Source organism: Chinchilla lanigera, unplaced genomic scaffold (assembly GCF_000276665.1).
Source record: "Chinchilla lanigera isolate Chin_1 unplaced genomic scaffold, ChiLan1.0 scaffold00055, whole genome shotgun sequence".
Classification (NCBI taxonomy): Eukaryota; Metazoa; Chordata; class Mammalia; order Rodentia; family Chinchillidae; genus Chinchilla; species Chinchilla lanigera.
The window spans coordinates 13,242,401-13,269,024 of NW_004955456.1; the positions used below are offsets into that span (position 1 = coordinate 13,242,401).

Below are 26,624 nucleotides of genomic sequence, written 5' to 3' on the forward strand. Positions count from 1 at the left end.
GGAGCACGGGGGGCCACGGGTCGCCCCCCGCCGATGAGCCGCCGCGGAGCGCGGGCGGACGATGGAACTCCACATCCTGGAGCATCGGCTGCAAGTTGCCAGCGTCGCCAAGGAGAGTATCCCGCTCTTCACCTACGGCCTCATCAAACTTGCCTTCCTGTCCTCCAAGACCAGGTGAGCGAGCGCGCTGGGGGTTGGGGTGGGAGGGGGGACCCGCGACGCGGCGCCCGGCCGGGGACAGACAAAGAGGCGCACCCCGGGGCGGCTGTCCTCGTCACCGCGCCGCGAAAACAACTTCGGCCCCGGGGAGCGCCGGCCCTCGACAGGGCCACCCCCTCTGCCCTCCCGCGGGGGTCCCTACGCCCTGACCCCCCAGCCCGCCGCTGTCACCGCCTCCCCTTCACACACAGACACACGTACACACACACACACACACCCATCTCGGTCCCCTCCCCGAGATCCCCAGGCCCCGGGCGACCGCAGTGACGAATCCGTGAATGAATGAATGAATGAATGAATGAACGAACGAACGAACGAACGAACGAATGAATGAAAAACAGGTGTGGGGAAGCTGCAATGGAAAAAACAAACTAACACCCCTCATCCTCCCCCATCTCTCAGTTGTCCCCCCCACCCCCCACCCAGGTCGCCACGGCCAAAAGGGAGGGATTCATCCAAGCCAGCGAGCGCGGCCACCCAGAGCAAAAAAATTATAAAACCATTAGTAGATGTTTATCTCAAGGTGCCTGCGAGGGTTGCGGCTGTGGGGGAGGGCAGGCAGGGGGCTGCGGGGCCTGGGTCGCCCGCGATTCTTTCTCTTGGGGTCCAGGGAAGCTGGGGAGGGGGCTGCCGAACCATGGAAGGGGAGGGGCAGGCTTGTTTATGGATCTGCCTCCTTGTTGGGCTTGGATGCAGAAGGAAAAATAGTTGAAGGCCGTGGAAGGTAAAAGGAAGATAGAAAAAAAAAAAAAAAAAAACTTAAATTTTTCTCAGTGCTGGGTAAAGATTTGACTTTGTGAGCCCTGGTAGGTGTTTGTGTTAGGGTTTTGTTTTTTTAAGGAGCTTGAGCCCACTGGGCAATTGAGTGCAGGTAGCTGCTGTAACTTAAGTCCCTTGATGCCTACCATTGTGACTGTTAAAATGGATGGTGAAGTTGTTACTTGGTGGAGTTTTTTTTTTTCGGGGCGGGGAGGTGGAGGTGAAAGTGATTCCCACTCCTTGCGGAATAAATGAATGTATTACAGGTCAAGGTTAAGTGAAAATGACAGCCCCCACTCCCGGGCTGTCCCCTTCTGTGCAGAACTCAGGGTACTCAGGGAAGCAATTCCATCCAAATCTGTTATTTGCCTGTTAAAGTTCTTGCTTGGAAATCTCACTTTGATGTGTCTGAGCTGGGAGCTCAGTCCCGGCCATTGTTTGCTCCAGGCAGCCAGACCTGCCGGTGGTGGGTGTCTTGTTTACTTTCTTCTCAGGCTGGGCTGCTGCTGCTGCTCCTGCTGCTCCTCCTCCTCCTCTTCCTCCTTCTCTCCGGGGTCTGGGGTCTGGAGGTTTGGAACTCTAACCTTCTTGGAGCCCAGGCTCCTGTGATTGCAAAAGGTAATCATTAAACAGGTCATTTGAAAACAAAAGCCGACAGCAGGGATTCTGAGCCGCTCCCCCTCACCCCAGCACACAAAGCCCCCTTTGGCTGTTGACACCTTGAGTTAGGTCTTGCGTCTACCTGTCTACCTGCCCTCGGCCCACCCCCCGCCCCCTTACCAGTCTCGGAGGACCAGGGCTGGAGGTTCACAGAACGGCCTTGTTTTTCCAACCCCTGGCCCTTGTTCAGCCCCGACAGCTACCATTCAGATGTGCATGATGACTCAGGCTGCAGCTATGCCCGGGGCCTGGGTGCTGGAAGGAGGGGGCTCTGGGGGTCTTCTTGGAAAAACAGCAAAAGATGGCTCCCTCTGCCCTTGCCCTTGGTGGAAGGACTTCCAGCAACCCCTGGGCATATCCCAGGTCCAGTTTGGAGGACTCATCCATAGACCTGGCTCTGGGTGCGTGAGCCCTGCTGGCTCCTGTGACCACAGCAAAACCCACCCCTCCTTGGGTCCCTGTCCTCCCTTTGGACTCGAGATGACTCAGAGGTCAAAGGGCATCTCCCTGTCTCCAGCTTCTGTGCACGTTTGTCAATGACGGAGGACCTGCTGCTACAAGCAACCCAAGCCCAGGCAGGGCCCGGGCTGTGGCTCAGGTTGTGACCAGCCCTCTCGTTGCCCGGGCGGCTAAGGCCAGTGGCCCTCCTCTGGCTGTTGCCATGTCCATGTGAAATGGAAGTAGGCTGCTTTTCACAGACTGCCCGGAGGTGGGCAGTGGCTTCTAGCAGGTGTGAAAGCGGCACCGAGGTGCCAATCTATTACCGAAGCTGTTTGCAGAAATCACCTGTGGAGGGAGGACTTCTGGTTCTCCTTGACGCTGCCTGCAGTACCTGCCTTCCAGATGCGGCCCCCCAACCTGTTTACCCCAGGGGAGTGCAGCATTCCCGGCGAGTCCCCCGGCTGCCGCTTTCAGATGTGTCCGTCGCTCTGTAGGGTCAAGCCCTTGACACGGCATTCAGGACGTGGGGAACCTGCATCCTAAATCCCTGTCTTTAGCCTAGCCGCAGGAAAGACTCCGGTGACCCCCAGTTTACCTTCTTTCCCGTCACATTGCTATGCCTATCTTTTTCATCTCTTGCTGGTACCCCCCCCATTCCAGTGAATTCCACTGCAGCCCCCAGGCCTAGTAATATCACCCCAAAACTTCCCCATCCCCCACTCTCCTCCTCCCCCAGCAGACTTAGTCACTGGCCCCCTGTGGTGTCTTCTAGGTGTTTTACTGGCTTTGCAAAGAAGGAGCCGGGGCTCAAAGGTTAAGTGGCTCATTCAGGGGCACGTAATAAGTGACCAGAGGTTTTGCTGTTCCCAGTTGCAAATGATGCCCCCTCCCTAGAAAGCTGTAGGAGCCCAGAACTGAAACCTTCCTGCACTTCCTCCCAGCCGGCCTCTTGTCTTTGGCAGAAATACGTGTCCCTTAGCCCGTCCCGTCTAGATCTCCCGCTTCCTTAGGGATGGTCTGAGATGCTCCCTCCCAGCTCTGTCCCTGAACAGCATATCAAGTGCTTGTTTCTCATCCCTCCTGGGCTATAAACCTTCATCCCTGGAAGTTCTTAGGCATCGTGCTCTCCGCTCCTCCCCTCCCCCCACGGTGGTACCAGGGAGGAGAAGAGCTGCCCGACCCCGCCATGCATTGCACCAAGGTGAGACACCAGGCTTGCAAGAATGCAGTGGCCCACTCAAGGTCACATGGATAGGAAGCCACGGGCTGGGGATTTGAACCGGGCCCATCTCCGATGCCCTAAGCATACCATTTTGTAGGCACTTAGCGACTGTCTGAGTGATGGATTTCCGACCCACGCACAGAGTGACCCAGATTTCAGCCGCGTATTTGCCGGAGTCTCTGATGAGCGCCCCAGGGGCTGGAAGGGACCTGGCAAGCAGAGCACACCTGGCAGGAGGCAAACCTGGTGACCCTGCCCGGCTCTGCCACGGACACTTGAGCAGCCTCTGGGTGTGGCTGGCGTGGGTCAGAAGGACAGAGCTCAGCGCACCTGTTGTTGGCCCGAAGCTGGAGGGCGAGGCCACCCACAGAGCACTTCCTCTGCCCTTACAAGTTCCCGTGGCCAGGGCCGACAGTCCCTGACCCCCACTTGCATCTCTCAGGACCCCCAGAACACGGATGATCTCTGGGGTCCCCCACAGCCTTCTGGCATCTCCAGCCTTCAGCCCTTTGGTCCAGCCACTTCCTCTTCACCTGGGGTCTTCCCCCCTCTGTTCACCTGCTCATCCTTTCAGATTCCTCTTGAGCATCCCCTCCTCCAGGAAGCCTTCCCAGAGTGCTGTAGTGGCCTCATCTCTGGAAGGTGAAAGGTAACTGGGGACTGTTAGCAAGGATGCTTTGACCTGTGAATAACAAAATAACAAAAAAACATGGCCTCACTTCTTAAACCCCTACTTCTTAAACCCGTGTGATAAGATTTGGGCTGTTTCAAGGTTGGTTAACTTCAAGGCTTGATGATGTCATCAGGACCCGGATCTTTCTGCCTTCCTACTTGGCCGTCAGCCTAGCAGTGTCGATCCCTGTGTATTGGCAGCTCCAGGAGACTTGGGCCCTCAGGAGGAAACTCAGCCTGGAAAAGGGGCATCCCCGGCCCAGCCCTGCACAGACTTCACCTTTTATTGGTCGGAACTAGGTCACATGAACACATCTCAGCCTATGGCTGGCACAGGGAATGAGACCATCACGGACCAATCAGGATTCACCATGAAGGTAGGGCCTGCCCCCTGGAGGCTTCCCACCTTGGGGCGGTGGATGAGTGGCCAGCTGTGTGCACCTGGGGTGACTGACATTCCCCAGCCCCGTGGAGGCCTGAAGGCTGACTCCAGTTTGAGGGGCAGAGAGATGTTTCTACGCATCCCCAGTCGAGGAGGACACAGTGCTAGAGGCTGCAGCTGGCCTCACCCAAGCCTGGGAGTCCAGAGAGGGCCAGGAGCCAGGACCTCGTTGGAAGGACTGGAGACGATCGTCCTGGGCCAGAGGCTGCTCACTGTCCCATCTGCACTAAGGCTTGTGGGGATGTGCAGTTGTCCTCTGTACCCTGGCAGGCAAAGTGGAGTCAGCCAGTTAGGAACACACAGTAGGACCAGCAATGGCAACAGTGGTCATCGGTCACACTCACACAGCGTTGGGTACATTCCAGGCTCTGGAGCAGTCTCAGCACCACACATCTGTTAGCTTGTTCAACCTTAGAGCAGCCCTATTGTGTGGAAACTGTAGTGTCCCCATTTTACAGATGAGGAAGCTGAAGTTTGAGGACACACAGAAGTGACAGAGCTGGGATTTGAACCCAGGAAATCTGGCCCCAGGCCCCAGCCCCTTAATCACTTGCCCGGATGTCGGAGCAGGCTGGTATGAGTCCCTGTCTCAGGATCCTCTTCCCGGAGTTATTGCCAAAGCCCAGCAGCAAATGCTGCGGTCTTTGAACTCCACCCTGGAAGCACAGCTCAGTGGGGCGGCAGGAAGAGCAGGCAGGTGTCAGGTGCCCCGGAGGGCTGAGGCTCAAGCTGGGGACACCCGACCGTTCAGCTCACCTTACTGACCAGCCGCTGTGAGCTCTGGGGGACCAAAAAGATGTTTGTGGGAGAGAAACATAGAATTGCAAAACAAATGTCCACACCTACATCATTTTCCTGCATGCGCAGGGCTGAGGCCACCTCTGGGTTGCAGTCCAGGAAAGATAAGCTGGCCGAGGAGCTGGCACCCTGGGCCCTCAGCAGGATCCCAGCGCTGCCACACGCTGGCCGTGCGACCTTGGGCAGGTTGCTTGATCTTGCTGTGCTGTCAGCGTCGCACCTGTCACAGAGAGATGACAGCCGTGCCTGTGGCTCGGCTTGTGATGGGGCCTGGAAAAACAGCCGTGTGAGCTACTTTGGCACCTGCAAATGTCCCTGAGCGAAGACACCCTGGCTCAGCTGGCAGCGCCAGTCTGTGAGGGCAGAGCCGGCTCCGTGCCCACACAGCCACTTTCTGGCTCTAGGAAGTGGGGATTTGTCCCTGTCCATGAGGACGCTGGTCATTGAGATGCTGGGCAAGCAGTCCCGGGAGCCACGGAGGAGCCACGGAGCCACGGAGCCGTGGGAGCAGAGGTCTCTGGCCAGGCTGGCGAGTGAAAGGTGTCCGCAGTGGCAGGCTGCCGCCTCGTGGGACAGACACACTGGGACGATTTACTCACGTCAAAACCAGTGTGCAGAGTTTGTGTGCAAAGCCCCGTGCAAAATGCAGGGGGAGTTTCTGTCTATGAGTGGAGGTGCAGTTGGCTCCAAAGCTACCGGGGAGACCCACAGCCCCAGAGGGAGGCCGCAGCCAGGTGGCCCTGCTGGTGGTGGGCACCGGGCAGATTTCATGCCTTCCTCGCCATCCCTGGGGCCACACGTCTGCCTGCCTCGGAATCCACAGCCTGCCCTACCTCTGGTTCACACTCCTTACCTGACCCTGTCCCTGTCCTTGTCCCTCGGTGTGACATGGCTTTGTCCTCCCCCTCCTCCTCCATTTTAAGATAACCCTCATTATTTTTAAATATCTTAGATTCTGACACTCCTCCCTTCTAAAACTGGGGCCTACTGGACCTCCCGCCTTTAAGTGTGTGACTTGGTGACTGCTGACCAGTAGAAAGTGGGCAGAGTGACTCTCCAGGTCCAGGGTTAGGTCACAGAAGGACAGCTGTTGCCTGATGCCCTTGCTAGGCCGGCCACCATGCTCTGAGCCCAAGGCGGCCCTGCGGCGATGTCCTCTGCGGAGAGGGGTGACAGCCTCCCACTCTGTGCAACCTCGGGGAAGATCCTGAACCAGAAATGTCCCCTGGGCCACACCCAGATGCCTAGCCCTTAGGGACTTCGGACCATCCTACAAGTGTATTCCTGTTCTAAGCCACCAAGATTTGGGAGATTGGGGTAATTTGTTATGCAGCGATAGATAACTAATGAAGTAACTATACAATAATGTATCGCTCAAATGGGGACATTTTTGACACTAGCAGATCATACTAAAAATAACGGCAAACCAGAATGTGCTCCTCCCCTGCCTTTAGTCCAGCCAGCCCAGTGTCCCGTCCTGAAACCAGACACCCGCCCTCCACCGCCCTTAGAACATCGCTGCATGGGGGAGTCCCCGGGGGCTGGGACTGCCCGTGCCCGCATGGGGCTGGGTGAAATGCTCCCTTCTGTCATCCTCACCCCAGGTACATGTCCAGGCTGAAGGACCCGTGTTCCCCGGGCATGGACTGCTCTCCCAGAGACCCCAGGAGGCCCTGGGAACAGGTGGACTTGGTCTAAGCCTGCGCCCTGGGCCCATCCATGCTGGAGCGGTCAGGTCCGCGTGCGCCTTGACGTGAGCAGGTATCCGTGAGGGCTGCAGCCGCTGGTGCTGTACCCAAACCTTCTGCCTGTCAGTGTGCTGTGAGCACATTAATGCTGAGGAGAACGCACATCCTGATGCCTGGTGCGCGTCTTTGGCCTGAAATAATACACTGAACAGATTCTGATCTCTGTACTAGATCTCAAAAACCAGAGTCCTACTTACATACCCATATATTTTTTTTTTCCTTTTTGCAATACGAAGTTAAACCCAGGGCCTCCGTGCTGAGCTACATTTGCAGCCCTTTTTTGTTTTTTAGATCGAGACAGGATCTTGCTGTGTCGCCCAGGTAGGACTAGAATTTGCAGTCGTCCTGCCTCAGCCTTTCAGAGTGCTGGGAGCACAAGTACGACCCACACCCAGCTTGTATACCCACGTTTCAGACACAGCACGCGCAGAGCCAGAGGGTGAAGCAACCCTTGGGCCCAGCAGTAGGTGGTCAGGATAAAGAAAAGGGGATCTGTGTGTACCGCGAGATGTGATTCGGGAAAAGAGAAAGGGATTCCGGCACTTGCTGCCAAACCGGGAGCATCCTGCGGAGTGAAGTAAGCCGCACACAGGAGGACGGAGACCGAGGCGGCAGAGGCACAGAGACAGGAAGTCGGGTGGCGCTCCGCGGCTGGGGCATGGAGGGTGAGCGGCGCGCGGGAAGCGACGCGGAGGAGCGTGGTGCTGATGGCTGACAGTGCGAATGTCATGAATGCGCAGAGCTGGGCTCAAAAACCACGAAGTGGGTAAATTTGGTGTCGTGTGTGTTTCACTACAATTTTTAGCGAGTAATTAATTTTGTAAAGCGGGGACTTTCTGTGGAGCAAAAAGTCTGTTCTGAGGCTTCCCGGGTCTTTGGAGGTGCGGGGGTTCCTTGCCCAGCACCCCGTTGCCCCAGGTGACAGCGATCCGGTGGCGCCCTCTACCTCCACACCGTCTTCTGGTCCCCTCTGGCCGCTGACCGCAGCTTCGGGAGCTGCCGGGGCTCAGGGTCTAGGCAGGTGGAGGATGAAGCCCTGTCGGTTTGCCTTCGGGCGGATGTTTCCTGAGACGCTGCCGCAGAGCGGGCGGGTGTCGCAGGACGGGGCTCTGGAAGGGACCAGCCAGCGTGGCAGAGACGGCGTGGCAGAGACAGCGCGGCTTATCTTCTTACTGCCGAAGACGGGGGATAAGCAAATCGGCAGCAAAACCAGAGAAGTCACTAAGTGGGAAAGCTGCCGAGGGCCGGGTCCTGCAGAGGTAGTGTGGGCTGAGACCCGGTGACAAGTCAGAGCTGGCCACGCAGTGGGGCCAAGAGACCCCCTTTGGGTGGCCACGGTTAAAAGCACAGGAGGGGACGAGTGGGGTAGACGGGGACACCGGTGCACTGTTGGTGGAATGTAGAAGGTGCATCTGCTGCAAAAAATAGTACCGCGGTTCCTGGGGAAACGGCAGGGTGACCACACGGCCGCGCAGTTCCTTCCACGTGGGGACGTGACCCCCAGACGGTAGGAGCCGGCTCTCCAGCGCTGTCTGCTCGTGGCGACAGCATTGCACCCATGGGCGGGTGAACGGGTAAACAGCACCTGATAGGCCAGACGTGAGACAGCTGCCCGCCCTGAGTAGGAGGGGCGCGGCGGCGCCGACCACAGCTCGCACGGACCTTGGGGACAGTATGCGGCCAGAAGCTAGCAGCCACAGAAAGACGGGCAGTGCCCGATGTGCCTTGCGGGAGGCTCGGAGCGTCCAGGTTCAGAGGCGCAGCGCGGTGTTGCGGGGAGGGCTGGGGACGCGGAGCTGTGTCCTAACGGTGTAGAGTTTGCGTCGTCCACGCCCAAGTCCTGGGGACGGGTGCGGCCGCTGGTACTCAGCAGCGTGGGTGTGTTTAGTCCCGCCAGGCTTCACGCTCAAAAATGGTTACCATGGCCCATTTTTCGTGGGCTACGCATTAACACAATCGCAAATAAGAAGCGAGCCAGGCAGAGTGGTGTACACCTGTACTCTGGGAGGCTGAGGCAGGAGGATTGCAGGTGTCCCAGCCTGGACAATTTAGCAACTTAGTGAGACTGTGTCTCAAAAAGTGAAAAGGGCTGGGGACATAGCTCAGTGCGTGGGGTCCTGGGATCAGTCCCCGGTACTGCAAAAATAGGTAAGTAAGCAAATAAATAAGCAGAGGAAGGAGCTGACAAGCTGGCAGCACCAAGTGGCAGTGTGCCAGGGCAGGGGTGGCAGGGGTGGCAGTGGGGCGGGCCGAGCGAAAGTGCTGACACTCAGTAAGGCACATGTGTGGAGCATGCTGGGATATAACTCACATCCCATGCAGTTGACCCTCTTCAAGGTTAGGATTGAGGGGCTTCTAGAATAGTCACAGAGCTGCGTGACCATCACCACGATCTAATTCCAGGCCATTTTCATCACCCAAAAGAAAACATAGCCAACCTGGCAAGGTGGCACCCACCTGTAATCCCAGCACTCCCGGAGGCTGAGGCAGGAGGGTCACAAGTTGAAGCTCAACTTGGACAACTTAGCAACTTAGCAAGACTCTGTCTCAGTAAAAAAAAAAAAGGACCAGGAATATAGCTTCACATAAAGGTCCTGGGTTCAATACCCAGTATTACAGAAGGAAAGAAGGGAGGGAAGAGGGAAGAGAAAAAAGGAAAGACACCCATTGTTCACTCTTCGTTCTCCACCCGCACCAGCCCGGACAGCGTGAATCTACTTCCTTTTCTGTGGCTCTGCCTATTCTGGACATTTTTATAGAGAGAGAATCACCTTGCACAGTCCTTTGTGACTTCACTTGGTGCCATGTCGCCAGAATCCACCCTCGCAGCAGCCCGTATCCATGTTCTTCTGTTTATGGCTAAATACTATTCCACTATGTGAATGTTGCCTGTTTTGCTGATGCATCCAGTGATGGACGTTTGCACTCTGCTTTCAAGCCCTGTGAGTAGCACCACTGCGAGCTGCTGCAGACGTGTTCTCCCTTCTCTTGGACACAGACCTGCCAGTGGACTTGCTGGATCCGGTGCCCATTCAGCGTTAGAATTTCCGGGGAGCGTAGAGTAGAACCGGGGCCTCTGCCTCCACAGTCTCTGCTCTTAAACCACCACGCTGGCTACATGAAGAGGAGCTTGGGTGCTCATGGGGCTATGGTGTGGGGGCGACACCTGGTGAGTCTCGTGTTCACCACGGGCACCCAGGGCTGCCCGAAGGACCGTCCCCCAGGGGCCAGGCTGGGCAGGAGATCTGGGGGTGGAGGTTGCAATGTGACGTGTAGGTTGTGGGGGGCTCTCTGGGTACCCGGGATGGGCTGCTGGAGTGCTGGGCCCTGGGGGGTGGGTGCCGGGCTGGGCAGGGGTCACTCGGCCTGCTTCTAGGTGGGGTCACTCCCCCGGGGGCGGCTGGGCCTCCCGGGCAGGGGTGCGGACTTTCCTCCCTCCCCACTCCACCGCGCCCCAGCAGGAAGGGCTGAGGGTGGAAGTTTGTTCCCAAGGTTCAGTCCTTTTCCCAGGGAGCCGAAGAGCCGCTGATCCTGTGGCTTTGGAGCAGCGCCACACCCCCAGACAGTCCAGGCCCCCTGCCCCCGAGGCTTTCTGTCATTTCCTGCACAAACGGCAAGGTCCAAAGGAGGTGCCCACAGCCTCCGGCCCCACCCAGACAGGAGGCACTGGGGCTCAGGCTGGATGGAGGCGCAGGGCACCTTCCTGCCCCTTCCACCCAGCCGCCCGCAGTGCAGCCCTGGCACCTTGGAAAAGGAAGCTCAGTTTCCTCATCTGTAAAGTGGGCACAGTCATGTCAGTGTCTTTGGGTGGTGACCGACAGTTTGTGGGAAATTGTATGCGTTTGGTTAGGTGTCACATGTAGTATGACCTTGGGGTGGAACCCAGGGCCTTTGCCCTGAGCTGCGTGTGTTCCCCAGCCCTTTTTATTTATTTAACTTGGAGATAGTATCTCGCTAAATTGCCCAGCCTAGACTTGGACTAAGTCCTCCTGCCTCAGCCTCCCAGAGTGCTGGGATGACAGGCATGCACCACCGCGCCCGGCTTCACATCAGCTCATTTACTGAGGACCAGTGCAGGCCTCACCCAGACAGCGCAGGGCCCCTGTTTGCCTTGCAGTTGCTGGCAAGTCCCTGCTGATGGCGGCAGGGTGGAGCAGCTCGTGGCTTTTCTTTGAGGAGGGAGGTGTTTGCTTGTTCCTGTCTGGGGTGGGGGGCTGGCCGGAGTGGGGTCTGCAGCACACAGACAGAAGACAGATGGGGGCAGCAGGGGGGCCAAAGCACAATTACATCCTCTAGGTGGCCTTGAAAAGGTGTGTGGCCTGGTGTGGTAGTGCACCCCTGTGATCCCAGCACTCTGGGAGGCTGAGTCGGGAAGATCAAAAGTTCAAGCCCAGCCCAGGTAGTTTATGACTAAATGAGACTCCAAATCGAGTAAAAATGCTAAAGGGACTGGGGATGTAGCTCAGTGCAAAGGCCCTGGGTTCAATCCCCGGTGCTGCAAAAAAAAAAAAAGTATGTGACTGCATCCCTTCTCAGGCCGGGCTGCCATCCGGACACCGGGCCTCGGCCTGCCCTGTGTGGCCCTGGCCCTCTTCTGCCCAGACCCCCGGCCTGGTAAATAGGGCCACCTGCATCTTGCACTCCCCTTGAGGCCCAGCCCACCACCAGGTCTGCTGGCCCAACCCCTACTCCACCCCCATATCACCCCAGCCCACTCACTCTGGCCTTGGACCCCGAAATCCATAGGAGGCTTCCCCAACCCTGCGGGCGCCTCCCCACTTCCCACCTGCATGCCCCTGTACACTCTGGAGACACCCAGACCGCCCAGGGCCTCAGAGCCCCACAGCCCCACCCAACCTCCCCTGCCTTCTTTGTCCTTCTTCTACTGCTCAGCCCTCCTGCCTCAGCCTCCCGGAGCGCTGGGATAACAGGTGCACACCCCAGGCCCTCCCTGCTATTTTTTAGATACACCAGTTCGGTTCAGGTTGAGCGTGTGCCCGGCCCCCGCCCCCAGCCTCCCTCTGACCCTCTGCTCTGGCCTCGGTCAGCTCCCCAGAAAGAGGGCCAGGACAGGCAGTGCTCCGGCAGGGAGGACGCAGTAGATCACTCAGGTGAACCTGGGAGGGACAGGGCCAGAGTCCCCTTAGGGAGGGTGGCGTCACATGTGTCCCCGCCCCAGCCTGCATGCTCGAGCACAGACCCAGAGACAGGCTGGACCTGCATGTGGGGCCCCTGGAGCGGAGCGTGCCCTGGGCAACAGCTGCCCAGCTCGCGTCTCTGTCCCCACCGTGTGGTGTCCCCCACCCCCGCCACCAGCCCTTCTGAGGCTCCAGCCCTCGTCCATGGCAGGAGGTAACAAGAACCAAGAAGGCGCTAAGGTGAGGGAGGACTCGGACCCCACACCGCAGGGGCCTGTACTGGTTGGGTTCTCCGCCAGGCTCGGCAGGGCACACCTGTCATCCCAGCACTCTGGGAGGCTGAGGTCGGAGGATCACAGGAAGTTCAAGCCGAACTTGGCGAGACCCTGTCTCAAAATTTTAAAAATGTAAAAGATGCTGAGGATGTTGCTCAGAGGCTGGTACGAGAGGGTTCTCTCTGTCCCCTGCCTGGCATGGCCCTCGGTCCCTTACCCACTGAGTCTCCGTGCTCACCCTGTGCTGGGGGCTGGCACCAGATCCTGGGCGGGAGTTGTGGGCAGTGTGTTGGGGCAGCTCCGGTTGGAGGCGTGGAGAAAGGAGGAAGAGACATGGAGGAGGAGGTGCCTGAAGCCTGGGGGCTTGGGGACGGCTTCCTGGGGAAATGGCACCCCCCTAGGGTAAAGCATGGAGAGAGGGTAGGGACTTCCAGGAGGGAGGAATGGCATGTGCAAAGGCACTGAGGCCCGGCTGGGTGGCTGTGAGACACAGGCTGTAAGCAGGGCTGGGATGTGACCTGTCTCCTGCTTCTGCACCTCCTCAGCACCCTTCCCTACCTCACTCACCCCACAGGCCGGCTGCTCCTTCAGGAGGCCCTCAAGCATCTCTTGTTTGTTGTGTTTCAGGATTTTTTTTTTTTTTTTTAAATTTTGACTAGGTACAAAATTTACATGTTTCCAAGTTCTAGAGGGACACAGAGGTGCCCAGTAAAAACTCCTCGTGCCATGGTTTAGATCTAAAACATCCCCCTAAGTCTCACGTGTTCAGAGGTGGTAGGAGGGGGTGGTCACTGGGGCGTGACCCTGCCGGGTGCACTCTTGTCCCCTGGTCCTCCCTTCCCTCTGCTCCCTGGCCACCACGGGGTGAGTGCCCGTCCTCCGCCGGGCCCTTCCGCCACATGACTTCCCTGGTCCGAGCTGGGTGACCGTGGACGGAACCCACTGGAAACCGTGGGCCAGGTCAGTTGTGGCTGTTGGGTAGTTTGCCCCAGCGGTGGGTAAGTGACTGAAACCTCCCTCCCCTCCCTCTTCTTCAGCCCCATAGACACCCAGATTCCTGTGTCCAGGCAGTGCTGTTGTCTGTATGTGTCCATGAATATGCAAATGTGTGTCCAGGGAATATGCAAATGCATATTCCTATTACTTTACCTCTTTTCTCTGTAACCCAGCATCAAGGGTGCCCATCGATGGTGTCCAGCACCTTGGCTTTTCCAGTGGACGTTCCTCTTGGCAGTGACTCTGTCCTGCATGCTCCTGGCTCCCCAGTTTCCTACACAGGTGCCAGCCTGTCTCCCACCCTCGGGTTCCCGGCCTTCGTGGTGTTGCGTACAGTTGGTGCTGTGCCACGGAGCTGGTGCCTGGCCTCCTGTCACCCGTGGGGGACAGATTTGCAGGCGAGAACTGGCTGTGGGTGCGTAGGGAAAAAGCGGTGGCCTCCACAGAGGAGACCAGGGCCCTGTCCCGCCGGGATGTCCTAGGATGGCAAGCAGAGCAGGCCTCCCATGTGTCTGTCTGTCTGTCTGTGCGTCTGTGAGCCCCACCACACCCTGTGGCTTTCGGCTGCCCTGCTGTTGGGGGCAGTTGCCGCGGTCGCCCCGCCTCCGGCTGGTGGCCCCCGTCCTGTGAGGGCCTCAGGGTCTTCAGCACCCAGCCCTTCATCTGCCCGCCTTGTCACAGCCAAGGCTTCTTGGGGCCCCTGGCTCTGGGGCCAGCTGGGCCCGCAGCCCCTGGGGCAGCCGCTTAGGGCTGGCAGAGGATGGTGCTGGTAGCTGCCTTGTGGCCCTGTGACCCTCAGAGGGTGCTTGATGCTGCCCGCCGGAGATGGCTTGTCCCTGAGGCCACCGCCTCCTGCCTGGGCCGAAAGGACGTCGGAACCACAGCAGGCCAGGCCCAGCCGGTCTGCTGACCCCTCCCTGAGCAGTCACGCAAGATGCACTCAAGTGTTGCCGTCCTGGGGCCTCGAGTCTCCATCTGCACAGCGGGTGGGCACCACCGGCCGGGCCGGGCCGTGAGATGCACGTGCATAGCACATTCCGGCTCCTCCTCTTTATTCCCCAAAGCTCCCTTCCTTGCCATCTTCGCCTCAGCAACGAGGGACATGGGTCTGTGGCCCGCAGGGCCCCTCGGGTGTGACCTCCTCACTGTGGGGCACGGCTGGTCCACACCACGGTGTCACCAAACCCTCCTGGCCGCTGCCGAGGTGGTGACAGATGTGACCCGGGCAGGGCCAGGCACGGTGCCTTCCAGGAGGTTTCGCTGCCCGTCGAGCCAGCGTGGCCAGGGAGTCGGGGGGGCAGGCAGGAGGCCGAGGGAGGAACCCCAGCCCTGAGGTCAGGGTGGCAGCTTCGTTGCTTCTTCTTCCCAAGCGCTTGGGCTGCTGGGCTGGGTTTAAGGGGTGGCTGAGCCTCTGCTGCCAGTGTGGCACCGACTACGGGGTCAGGACTCAAGCCTGAAGGGCACAGGTGCCCGCAGCCTGGGTCAGCTTTCCCCAACCCAGTCTTCCTTCCGGTGCTTCCCAGAGGACACAGCGCCTGACCCTGCCTGGGTCATCCTATCTGTGGTTCATCCAGCTGCTCTCTGGCACCGTGTGGCGGCTTGGGGTGTTACAGACTAAACATGTACTGGCTCCCCAGGCAGGTTGGAGCACTGGCCCCCAGTATTTGGAGATCTGCCGGGAGGAAATAGAAATTAAATGGGCCAGGCATGGTGGCGCATGCCTGTAATCCCAGCACTGAGGAGGCTGAGGCAGGAGGATCATTGTGAGTTCAAAGCCAGCCTGGGCTGCAAAGTGAGCTCAAGGTCAGCCTTAACTGTATAGTAAGATCCTATCTCAGAAAGACAAAAAAAGAAAGAAAAGAAAAGAAAAGAAAAGAAAAGAAAAGAAAAGAAAAGAAAAGAAACAAGGACGTAGTTCCAGCATGCAGGAAGGCTGAGGCAGGAGGATCAAAAGTTCTAGTCCAAGACAACCTAGCCAGACCAAGTCGCAAAAAATAAAAAGGACTGGGGAGGTGACTCGGTGGAGTGCTTGTCTAGCCTACCACGACTCCACACGGGACTTCATCCTCCTAAACCTGGGGAAAATGTGTTTCTGTTGCCCCCGATCTGTGCCCTTGTCAGGGCTGCCCCAGCTGAGACCGCCCGTTCCTCCCACTGAGGAGACTGTCCCCAGCGCGGCGGCCCATCTGGCTCACCGGGTAGCTGTGGTCGCCGGAGTTCTTCCTGCCCCGGGTCCGCGCGTTCTGGGTCCCAGCGCACGCGCTGATGAGCTGAGCCAGCGACGGACAGGCGAGGGGCTTTTCCCTCAGAGCCAGCGCTGACAGCGTGTTCCTGACCCCAGCCTGCCAGCAGGAACCCACCCCACCCCCGTGGCCCTGGTGCCAGAGGCCGGGGGCCCCGCAGTGGCCGGGTCAGGGAGGAAGGGGGCAGCCCACGCTGCCTGGCATTGAGGAAGTGACAGGCTGAAAAGCTCGGGGACTGTGTTGTGCAGATTCGTGGCCTCCCATGCTGTGTAGCTGCTCACATTTCAGTAAGAAAAACTTCAACCCCTTCCCTGGTGGTGAGCAGCTGCTGCAGCGGTCCGCAGCCGTTTTGGCACCAGGGACCGGTTTTATGGAAGACAGTTTTTCCACAGGTGGGAGATCCCCAGGGTCTGCCCTCCCCTGGGAATCTCACTTCCCGCTGGTGGAGTGGGAGGGGCGTTCAAGCCCGATGCTCTGCAAATGCAGGTGCTTGGCAGCTTCTCCGGCGGGGCCGAGGCTCATCTCGTCTGCCGTGCGCTCAGCTCCTAACAGGTGTGGCGCGAGGGCTGGGGACCAACACCCACTACTACCACCGCCGCCACCCGCTCCACACGACAGTGGATGTAACATAGCGGTGCCCTGCTTCCCGGCCGGCCGCTCTGCTCGAGGAGCTGAGCTGGGCTCTGAGAGGCAGAGCCAGGTTCCTGTGGCTGCGGGAGGCCTGGGGCCACAAGGAGCGGTGTGCTGCCTGTGCAGGGACTCACGGAGGGCCACTTGCGCCTTCTTTGCGTGACGCTTTATGTGGCCCCCTCGGACCCCACTTGAAGGCAGCCGGCAGCTGTGGGCAGGCCCCGGCTCAGTGCCTTCCATCCTCTGGGCTGTGCCCCCTCGACGCAGTCCCCACAGCCACCCCTTGCCACCCAAGAGCTTGTGCCTAGAACGCCAGCCCCATGTGGAGAGGCTTCGGGGATCCGGAAGGGAAAACGCAGTCTCCGTGGGCCACACATGTTCTCTTTAGTCTGCCCGAGGTGTTGTTCAAAAACCACATCAACACTTCGCATTGAGAGCGAGCACAGAAGTCTGGCTTTCCGTCTCTTCTCGAAGAAGCGGACGATCTCACCACCCACAGCCACGCGCCTGGCTTGCAGGGGCGGGTGTCCCCGGACAGCCTCAGCGCCCGCTTTCCCGGAGATCTGCACGCTGAGCCAGGTCCTGGCCCCATTGCTCAGCGGGCCGCTCCCTCTGTTTCTTCTATGCAGAGAATGCACCATCTCTGCCATCCTTCCCCATAAGCCAAGGTTGCTCCACAACGGTGTTCACGGTGCCGGCTGTGTCTGCGTCCTGCGGTGTCCCCGCGCCTGTCCCTTGCACATCTGTGAGCTGTAACCCCCACCCCACCCTCTCTGGACATCTCAGGCTCCTCCTCCTTCCTGGACCCTGCAGGACCACAAACCTTCCGTCCCCACTCCCCACCCATGGAGGGCCCAGCGAACGCTGCTGGCTTCTGGGTGACAGTGACAGCTTCGAGACCTCAGGGTCACTGTCCTCCCAGGCCCCTGGGCTCACGCTCCGGGTGATTTCTGGGTCTCTGCTGTGGGCCGCAATGGGCGGAGCCTGTGGCTAACTTCGTGGGGTGCCCAGGCTGGGTTAGCCTGTGCACTGTTGCTGGGCGTACCTGGGAGGGGCTGCTGAGCAACATAGGGCCCCCCTCGGTGTGGACGGCTCAGGCCCCTTGCAGGCAGCTGAAGCCCAGAGAAAACATTAAGGCCTTGGGACCTCCGCTTTGAACCTTGTACACTTGGACTGGGCCGCACTGAAGCATCCCTGGTCGTCTGTCTAGTCCTCCATCTTCCCTCTTGTGGGCCTTCTCAGCCACCGTAACTGCATGAGGTTTCCCTGAAGCAACCCCTGGGCAGGAGCAGCAAGAGCTTAGAGAGCAGACAGCCGCGTAGGATCATGGGACCAGAACAACTGCTCTGGGTACCTGAGGAGCTGCCACGGTCAGAAACCAGATCTGTTGTCATCAGCCTGTTTTGTAGTACTGAGGATTGAACCCAGGGCGGTAGCACATGCTAGACAAGTGAGCCTCAAGCCCAGCCTTCTTAAAAATGTTCTATTTTGAGGCAAAGTCTCACTGTGTTGCTCAGCCTGGGCTGGAGCTTCTAATCCTCCTGCCTCAGCCTCCCTGAGTTCTGGGACTACATGTACTGCCACACCCAGCTCACAATTTTCAAAAATGAGTTTAGGGTAAAAAATTTTATAGGTGTCTATTGTTATCCTTGGAAATCGGTTCCAGGCCCCTGTGGATGCCCGAACCCACAATTATTCTGTTCTTCTGCATAAAACGCCGTGGGGTTTGCATTGCCGCTGCACACAGACCTAATCCAGTAACACTGCAATGTTAATAGTGATTATAGCCTATCTCTTAGGGATAATAACAAGAGAAATAAGCCTGTACATGTTCAGTACAAGCACCCTTTTTCTCTAATGTTTTTCATCCACAGTTGAATCTGTAGCTGTGGAATCCACAAATACGAAGGGCAGGCTGTACATTATCTATGAAAATAATGATTCAGCCTCAGAGTTTATCTCCTTAAAAACATTTCGTAGCCAGGCGTGGTGCCACAACATGTCTGGCATCAGTGCTTAGGGAAGCTGAGGCAGGAGGATCACAAGTTTGACTTTTTTCCCTGGATAACTTAGTAAGAACTTCTCCCAAAATAAAAAACGTTTTTCAGAGGGCTGGATATATAGCTCAGGTCGAGAACCTGTGGGTTCAATCCTTACTGCTACAAAAAGAAGAAAAAAGGCCCAGCATGGTGGTGCACACCTGTAATCCCAGCACTTGTGAGGCTGAGGCAGGAGGATCACTGCGAGTTCAAGGCTGGGCTACATAGGGAGTTCAAGAACTACCTCATGAAACCCTGTCTGAAAAAGAAAAAAAAAACCTCTTGCCTACAGCAAAGAGCAGCATCCTCCTCCATCCTCAGCCCCTCTCCTGGTCCCGCTGCCCTGCAGGGCTTCTGGGGGTGCCTGGGACCCACCTCAGAGCCCGAGCGCACGCCACTCTGGGTGACCTCTCCCCACATGTCCGGGACGGGGAATAGGAGGACTTGGACTGCAGCCCCCACCCTGCGGCCTCTCGTTCCCCGGTGCAGGGGACAGTGGCGGCACACTCACATCGTACCCCGTGGTCCATGCCCTCTCACACCCCAGGGAACTGCACCCCGGTGACCTGCAGGGCACAGCGCTGGTCCCCAAGGCAGGAACGCCACCGGGACACCCCCACCCGCCCCGCGGAAGCACCTTGTGTATTTACTGTTTGTTTCCTGTATAAACGTGTGGGAAAACAAGGACCACAGCCAGACATGGTGATGGCCCTAATCCCAGCACTTTGGGAGGGTGAGGCAGGAGGATCCTGAGTTCAAGCCCAGCCTGGGCAACTTAGTGACTTAACAGGAACTTTTCTTAAAAATAAATAAAATGAAGGACTGGGGATGTAGCCCAGCGCCCTTGAGCTGGGCTGAAGACTCGCGCGTCTGAGGGAGTGGCCTGCCTCCCCTCAGTCCACGCTGAGAGCAGGTACAGGACGGCTGGGGCTCTGGCAGCGGCCTGGCCCTGAGCTGGTTCCCTTGTGGCAGTGCAGAGGCAGTGGTGTTCTCGGTTCCCTTGTCACCTGTCACCTGCCCCACTGAAGCATGCCTGCTACTGAGGGATCCCTGGGTCCCCGGAGGGCATTGCCTGGCCAGGTGTCATTTAAAGGAGGCTTCCAAAAATCAGCCACCCCAGGATGGAGCAAATGCCTCACAAAGGGGCGAGCCCGCCTCCTTCGGGGTGTACGAGGGGAGGCCGGGAGCAGTAGCAAACCGCCACCACCCTGTTCCCTCTGCGAGTGTATCTGGGTCTCCTGGTGAGCTCCACTCCTCCCTGCCCACCTTGAGAGGCGGTGCTGGGGCCCTGCAGACTTGGTGGGGAGAGCCCACAGGTGGAGCCTGGCGTGCGGGGTTCGCAGTCCTGGCTCCCAGGGTAAACAGATCAGGTTTCCCGTCTGCCTGTGTCCGAGAGGTGACTCAGCCTTGGCCTTGGCGCCATTCCGTCCCCATGGAGACCGGGGATCATCTGTTTGTTACCTGGCAGGGCGCTCAGCTCTCCGAGCCTCAGTTTCCCCATCCAGGAGATAACGGGGAGCAACCGTTCCCCCGCCAGAGAGTGGATGTGAGGCCCGGGGATTTAGCTCAGTGGCATAAGCGCCTGCCTGGCAAGCGCAAGGTCCCGAGTTCAATTCCCAGTACAAAAAAAAACAGTGGATGTGAGAAGAGACTGCTGGCCAGGGGTGGGGGCACATGGCTGTCATCCCGGCACTCTGGGGCAGAGGCAGAAGGATCACAAGTTCAAGTCCAGCCAGTGTCAAAATAAAACAAAAAGTGCTGGGGACGTAGCGTAGTGCAAAGGCCCTGAGTCCAACCCCAGTGTCTCAGAAGGGGAAAAGAAATGCGTGTTCCCAGGCAAAGGCGGGTGAGAGGGCCGGCCTGTGTTTGGAGCCCTGAGAGAACCAGGGCCTGGGAACCCTGCTCAGAGCCACCCCGGGCCTCAAGGAGGAGACAGATCCCTACAGGAAGCAAAAGAGGAGCCAGGCAGGGTCATAGCGACAGGTCAAGGGCAGGAGAGTGAGGGCCGTGTCACGGGGGAGCTGACCAGGTGGCAGTGGCCGGAAATGGGGGCAGGTGGCGGGGGAGACGGTTTCCGGGATGGAGGAAAGGAGCCGGGCGGGGAAGGAGCCCAGGAGGACAGCCCGCCAGGGAGGTGCCCCAGGGGACCTGTGTGCCCAGAGCCAGCTTTCTGGGCCAAGGGAGAAGGGATGCGGACAGCTGGGACACTGGGGAGGGAGGAGCGTTTGAGTGGCATGGGATGCCAGTGACACTCCGGGACATTCAGTTGCTAGGCAACAGGACAACAGCTCTGGACCGGACCCAGCAGGGCCTGGGTGTGAGTCCTACAGCAGCAAGCTCTCTGGGGGGTGCAGGGCAAGGGCAGGGCCACGGGTGGCTTCAGAGCCCAGTATTTCACCTGAGTTCAGTACTTTTTTTGTTTGTTTTGCAGTCCTGGGGATTGAACCCAGGTCTTTCATACTGAGCTGTATCCCAGCCCATTATTTTTTATTTTGAGACAGGGGCTTACTAAGCCCCTAAGTTGCCCAGGCTAGACTCCAACTTGCAGTCCTCCTGCCTCAGCCTCCCAGAGTGCTGAGATTACAGTTGTGCACCACCATGCCTGGCTTTCATTGTACTGACGACTGCATGCATTCTCTGGAAACTAAGCAGTCTCGTGTCTGTGTCCTCAGCTGCCATAGGAAGAGTGCGGCAGGGTCGGGAACATCAACACCATTGCCCAAGCTTGGCACTGAAAGGGAGCACGGAAACGAATGCAGGCCCACAGCATCCACATTGTGCCAACTTGTGTTGCAGGGGACATGGGGTCACCCCCTGAGTGTGTGGCCAGGCTGAGGCCACGCGATGTCCCAGGCCACCAGGCTGGCACAGGACTGAGGCCCTGGCCCAGACTTCAAAAGCATCACCATTCCGGAGCACTGCTCCACTGCCCGCAGCTCTGCCAGAGTGGTCCCAGGACCAGGGTGGGGGGCCACGTGAACTCTAGCCCCATGGCCAGGCCAGCGGCTCAGTGACCCAGACGGTGCTGGGTGCTGGGTGCCACGGCCCCCCGGGGCCTCCGACCCTTGCCTTCTGCACTGTGCTGCAGCCCTGTGCTCTGAGGCCCAAGCCAGGCACAGGTATCACTGATGCGTCAGCATGCACCAGCTGGGACAGTGCGCGCGCGCGTGCGTGTGTGTGTGTGTGTGTGTGTGTGTGTGTGTGTGTATGTCCCCGTCCCCATCCACCGCTGCGTCCTATGTTGTAGCCAGGTGAACTCCTCTGAGATGATTTTGTTTTTCCTTTTTAAAAAAAAAAAAACAGTCTCACTGTGCAGTTCAGGCTAGCCTTGAATTCACTGGCTGGCCTCAAAATCTTGGCAATCTTCCTGCCTCAGCCTCCAGAGGGCTTGGCTCATGGGCTTTCCCCAACAGGCCCAGCCTCATTTTTTCTTTCCTTTTTTCTTTTTTCTTTTTTGGGGGGCACCAGGAATCGAACTCATGACTTCAGGCTTGCCAGGCAAGCACTTACGCCGCTGAGCTATATCCCCAGCCCTTGAGGTGTATTTTTCAATCAAGGCTGCTTTAACTCTGTAGAGAGGGCACCATGCTGTACGTGACACTGGGAACTTGTTTTTCCACCTCCTGTGCTATCACCAGCTGGGCTCGTCCCCATGGCTCGTTGGTGTCAAGCGGGTAATCCTGCTGTTGTCGTTCTGCTGTACTCCTGCCGATGGACACCTGGCCTGCAGCCAGGCTTGTGTTAGGAGCACACGATGTCCCAGACGCTCTCTCCCGCCTTGTCTGCCGTTATGGCTATGTAGGGGTGGGGACCTTGGGCAGAAAGGCTGAGTCACAGGGCAGCCAAGGCAGCAGCTTCCCCAACCACCTGGGCCCCAGTGTTCCCATCTGTGAAATGGGGGCGGTCATCTCAATGGAGGGTTGAAACTACTAGGGGAAAAAAATTCCCGCTGGGATTTGGCGGGCTGTGGTGGTACAAACCTGTAATCTCAGCATTCGGGAGGCTGAGGCAGGAAGATTGCAACTTCGAGGCCAAGTCAGGGTGCAAAGCAAGACCCTGCTTCAAAAATAAACAAAACCTTGTGTTTGCTGCAGGCCAAGCACTACACAGAACCTCGAGTGGAAGTGTGTGCCAGTCTTGGCCTAGGGGCTGTACATCCCCTGGAGGGGGCGCAACATCTGCCGAGGAAGTGCGTGGGTCCCCTGCGAATACCTGGCCCTTTTATATCAGGCACTTGGGGAGAGGGTCTGGTGCTCTCAGGGGTTTGGAAGCAGCCGGGGGTGCGTTCAGGACCCCTCACAGTGCCTGCAGACATGGACTGAGCACCAGGCCTGGGCCAGGGACCCCAGGAGAGAGCGGGGACGGGCAGTGGGCCGGGGTCTGATAAGCAGGTGTCACAGCATCGAGAGCTGAGGATGCAGCTCAGGGCTGGGGCCTCGCTTAGGATCTCAGAGCCCTGGGTTCCATCCCAGCACTGTGTGGTCATCCCAGCACTCTGGGAGGCTGAGGCAGGAGGATCGGGAGGAGAGGGGAGAGGAGGTGGACTCAGCACCCCAGCGCCCATGGCCCACCCACGAAGACAGCATCAGCCTGCTGCTCACTGCCTGGGCTCATCACCTCCCAGGCCAGCTGTGTTGCTTAGTTTTCTACTGTAACCACCTACCTGAGATGCGTAGTCATGGAGTCTAGGTCCAGGCAGTGTCAGGTTCTGGGTGTGTGTGTAGAGGACCGAGTGCCCCCGCCTGAGAGCACAAGTCTGCTGAAGGATGCAAACTGCCAAAGTGGTCTTGGTAATATAGGCTGTGGAAAGCACTCAAGACTGTCATGTGCAGTTGCACAGGTTGTATACTGCTCAATTCTGCAGGCATGTTTCACTCAGACTGTGACATAAACAAACTCCCCCTAGAGTTGTGAAGTGTCACCAGCCCTGCCATCCACAATGGCCTGGAGGTCCTTATTGCAGGAAGCCATGGGTCCCTGAGGAAGGACCATGTCTGTGATGGCAGAAGGAGTGGCTGGTGCTGAGGGATTAGGGAAGGCTTTGCCCGGAGGGGGCTCTGGAGCTTGACCTTGAAGGACCTGGGCTGCCTCTGAGTTGGTGACTAGAGCGAGAGCAGCCGCTGTCCCTGCTGGAGGCTGGCCTGGGCACATCGCAGGGAGACGGACATCCAGCAGCTGGCAGGGCCGGTGCTGGCCTGGGGACGGTCGCTGCGGCCACGCAGTTATTTATGCCCGTGTCCCCTGCCTTCTGCCCTCGGGAGGAATTAGTGCGGCTATTTCTGGAGTGTCGCTCTGGGCCTCGGGAGCGGTGGAGACAAGCAGGTTCCAGTGTCCCTCCCCATGCCCACCTGCGTATGGCATCCGGGGGCTTTGGGGACACGGCGTCCTAGGAAGCGGCCAGGCCACACCCGTGGTTGCCACTCACTGCGGTGACAGTTTGCTGTCTCTGTGGCAGAGTTTGCAGACTGACTGTGGGACTGTCAGGGACGGATGTGATTTGAAAACCAGACCAGGCGGAAATGGCAGCGTCTGCACTGGTGGAGCCAGAGGTCAGGGGACAGGAGGCCACCCCACCCCCACCCCCAGTGCGCCCTTCAGGCCAGGTTTGTGATACAAGTGTTGTTGACACGCAGCCACGCTCACCCTACCCGCAGTGGGCAGGTCTTTGAGTTGTGACAAATGTGTGAGTCGTGTGACTGCCGCCCCCGCAGGCCTGTTACCGCAGCACGCTGGGAGGCTGAGGCAGGAAGATCACAACTAGGAGCCCTACCTGGGGATGTTGGGGAGTTAGTGGGACCCTGTCTCAAAATTAAAAACAAAAAGGGGTGGAGATGGAGCTCAGTGCAAAGGCCCTGCGTTCAACCCCTAGAACTCAAAAAAGTAAAGAAGAGGCAGGGCAGACGCATCACCCACAAAACATCCCCAGCCCCGGTCACAGCGGGTCACCGGCTAGCTGTGGCTTCTCTGGTCTGGCGCGATGCCAGATGCCTGTGAGACAGGCGACTCCTTCCTCATCCCTGCCTGGATTCCTGCGCCGCGCTTTGGTGTGACCGTGACGGAACCCGCGGGCTCTGGGTGGCACATGCTGTGTGCGCCTGGGGTGAACCCGCAGCGCCTGGCACACCGGAGGAGCCGCCGCCCTCCAGAGCTTGGGGAATCGCAGGGGCTTCATCTGTGGGCTCCCGGGCAGCTGATGCGAGGGAGGACCCTGGGGAGGGGACCCAGCCCCGTGACCACCTTCGAATTCCGGTTCCGCTTTGAGCTCAGGCCCAGCTGGTGACTCTCAGATGGGCTTCCCGCCGCAGGCTCGGGCTCGGAGTCCCGCCTGGCCTAAAGGAGACCAAGGGCTGGCCCTGCCCCGCCCCCCGGGCGCGCGCGCACTCGCATTTGCACCCTCGCCTTTTGCCTTTCGCGAGCTGTGCTGTGGGGCGGTGCTGGCTGCAGAGGAGACTGAAGCCTAAAGCCCAGCCCCTCCCCCCCGGTGAGCTGCCCCACGCGTCTGCTGCAGGCCGGAAGGTTCTGGGGTCCTCAGCTAGCAGGGATGGGGTCTCGTTCTGCGGGGAAATGAGCAGCGCACAGCCAGGAAATGCCCCAGGCAGCCATGCTCACCCGGTCAGAATCCGGCCTCGATGACCAAGGACCAGGGGACCGGGATGGCGTGGGGACCCCGCTCACCACAGCCCTGCAGACCCTCCCTTCGACGTCAGAACTCTCAGGCCTACACGGGGCCCTGGGGCCTGGCTGGGGGGTCCCCAGAGATTGGGGGCCACACACACAACACACAGCCCCGCTAGGGAGGCCCCACGTCCATCAGAGCCAGGCCCGGAGGAGGCTGAGACAAGCAGCTTCCCGGGGTCACGCAGCAGGCCCCCTCGGGGCTCTGGGTAAACTGAGGCGCGCCCTGGCAGGGCACAGGTGGATGGCTGCCACGGGGTGCCTGCCAGGACTAACTGGACGTCGTGTGTCTGTGCCCGCCCAGGTGCAAGTTCTTCAGTCTGACGGAGACGCCAGAGGACTACACCATCATCGTAGATGAGGAGGGCTTCCTGGGTGAGTGCCCGGCCCCGCCCCGCTCTGGATTCCAGAAGGTTCTCAGCTCCCCCCAGAGGAGCCCTGCACCGCACCGTTAGGGGTCGCCCCCATCTATTCCACCTGCCCCCAGCCCTTTGAGGTTTATTCTCAAAGTTTTTATGACTCGTGTCCTGTTCTGAAGTGACAGCTGTCACTGGTGGAGCGTTCCAAGGCCACAAGCTGGATGGTCACCAATACACAGCAGTCTTGTCATCTACACAACCTCGGTGACAAGGGAGAGGGTTACATTCGCCTCCCACGGGACGGCGGACTCGGACTCCTGCAGAACCATTAAGCGGCATCCTTCAAAACATGCAGAGAAACCGTGCAGGGGGGTGCACGCTTGTGAGCCCAGCATTCTAAGAGGCTGAGGCAGGAGGACTTGCAAGTTTAAGCCGAGCCTGGGTTAGCAACTTAGCGAGGACCTGTCTCGCTAAGTTAAATATAAATAAATAAATAAAAAGTGAAAAAGCAGGCGGGGATGCATAGGTCAGTGCGAAGGCTCCGGGTGCAATCGCCACCGTCAGGTGTGGGGGCAGAGAACGCAGCCAGCGTGACATTTTAAAAAGCCACGGTCCTCCCCACTCCACCCCCAGGAGGCGACCACTGAGTAGCCCTTTAGCGTTTTTTTCCTTCCCACCCTTTTCTGAGCGCAGGTCCCTGTGACCCAGTCGTACGGCGTGCACGTCCACGTCTGCACTGTTACCTTCGAAGCAGAGGGGCTCGGGCGGCAGGCGAGGTGACTGCGTCCCGCCTGTCCGAGTCCCTGGGCAGCATTTCGACCGTGTAACTCTTCTGCAGCGATAAATTTATACAGCTGCTTCCACGGTTACGGTCACCTGGCCTGGTTCCTGAGCTGGGCTGAGAAACGGCATTTGGGAGCGGAAGGCGGCTGCAGTGTGGGTTCTCAGGAGGCAGCGCCTCCCTGCTGCTCTGAGAGGTAGTGCATGACCAGAGCCAGACGGGGCTTCCTGTTCCACAGCACAGGGGCACAGAGTGTGCCGTACCCCCACCCCGCGTCAAAGCCAGCATTTTCTGAGCACGGGGACTACAGACAGGGACTTTGGCCTTTATTACAAAGCATGAGTCACTCAGCACACACCTATATCCCGGCATGCTGGGAGGCTGAGACAGGAGGGTCACAAATGCAAGCCCAACCTGCATAGCTTTGTGACTTAGTGAGATGCTGCCTCAAAACATTTTTTTAAAAAGGGCTGGGGATGTAGCTCAGTATGAAGGTCCTGGTCACCAGCCCCCACCAAAAAAAAAAA

General features: G+C 58.6%; 1 protein-coding gene and 1 long non-coding RNA gene across 3 annotated transcripts in view; one reads left to right on the plus strand and one right to left on the minus strand.

The window, feature by feature from the left end:
• Nucleotides 1-26,624, plus strand: part of Gatsl2 (GATS protein-like 2) — a gene marked incomplete at its 5' end in the record, with an annotated part of 40,069 nt that continues 13,445 nt past the window's right edge. Inside the window, 2 exon segments of the mRNA XM_005396733.2 lie at nucleotides 1-174; nucleotides 25,262-25,332. Of these exon segments, the coding sequence (XP_005396790.1) occupies nucleotides 62-174; nucleotides 25,262-25,332 (184 nt within the window).
• LOC106149893 lies at nucleotides 21,637-24,128 on the minus strand. 2 transcript variants are annotated; one of them, XR_001236349.1, is made up of 3 exons: nucleotides 22,946-24,128; nucleotides 22,263-22,338; nucleotides 21,637-22,094 (listed from the first exon to the last, which is right to left on the minus strand). It is a non-coding gene; the product is annotated as an uncharacterized LOC106149893 (long non-coding RNA). The 2 variants fall into 2 exon arrangements; XR_001236350.1 differs by having other exon boundaries at nucleotides 22,263-22,341.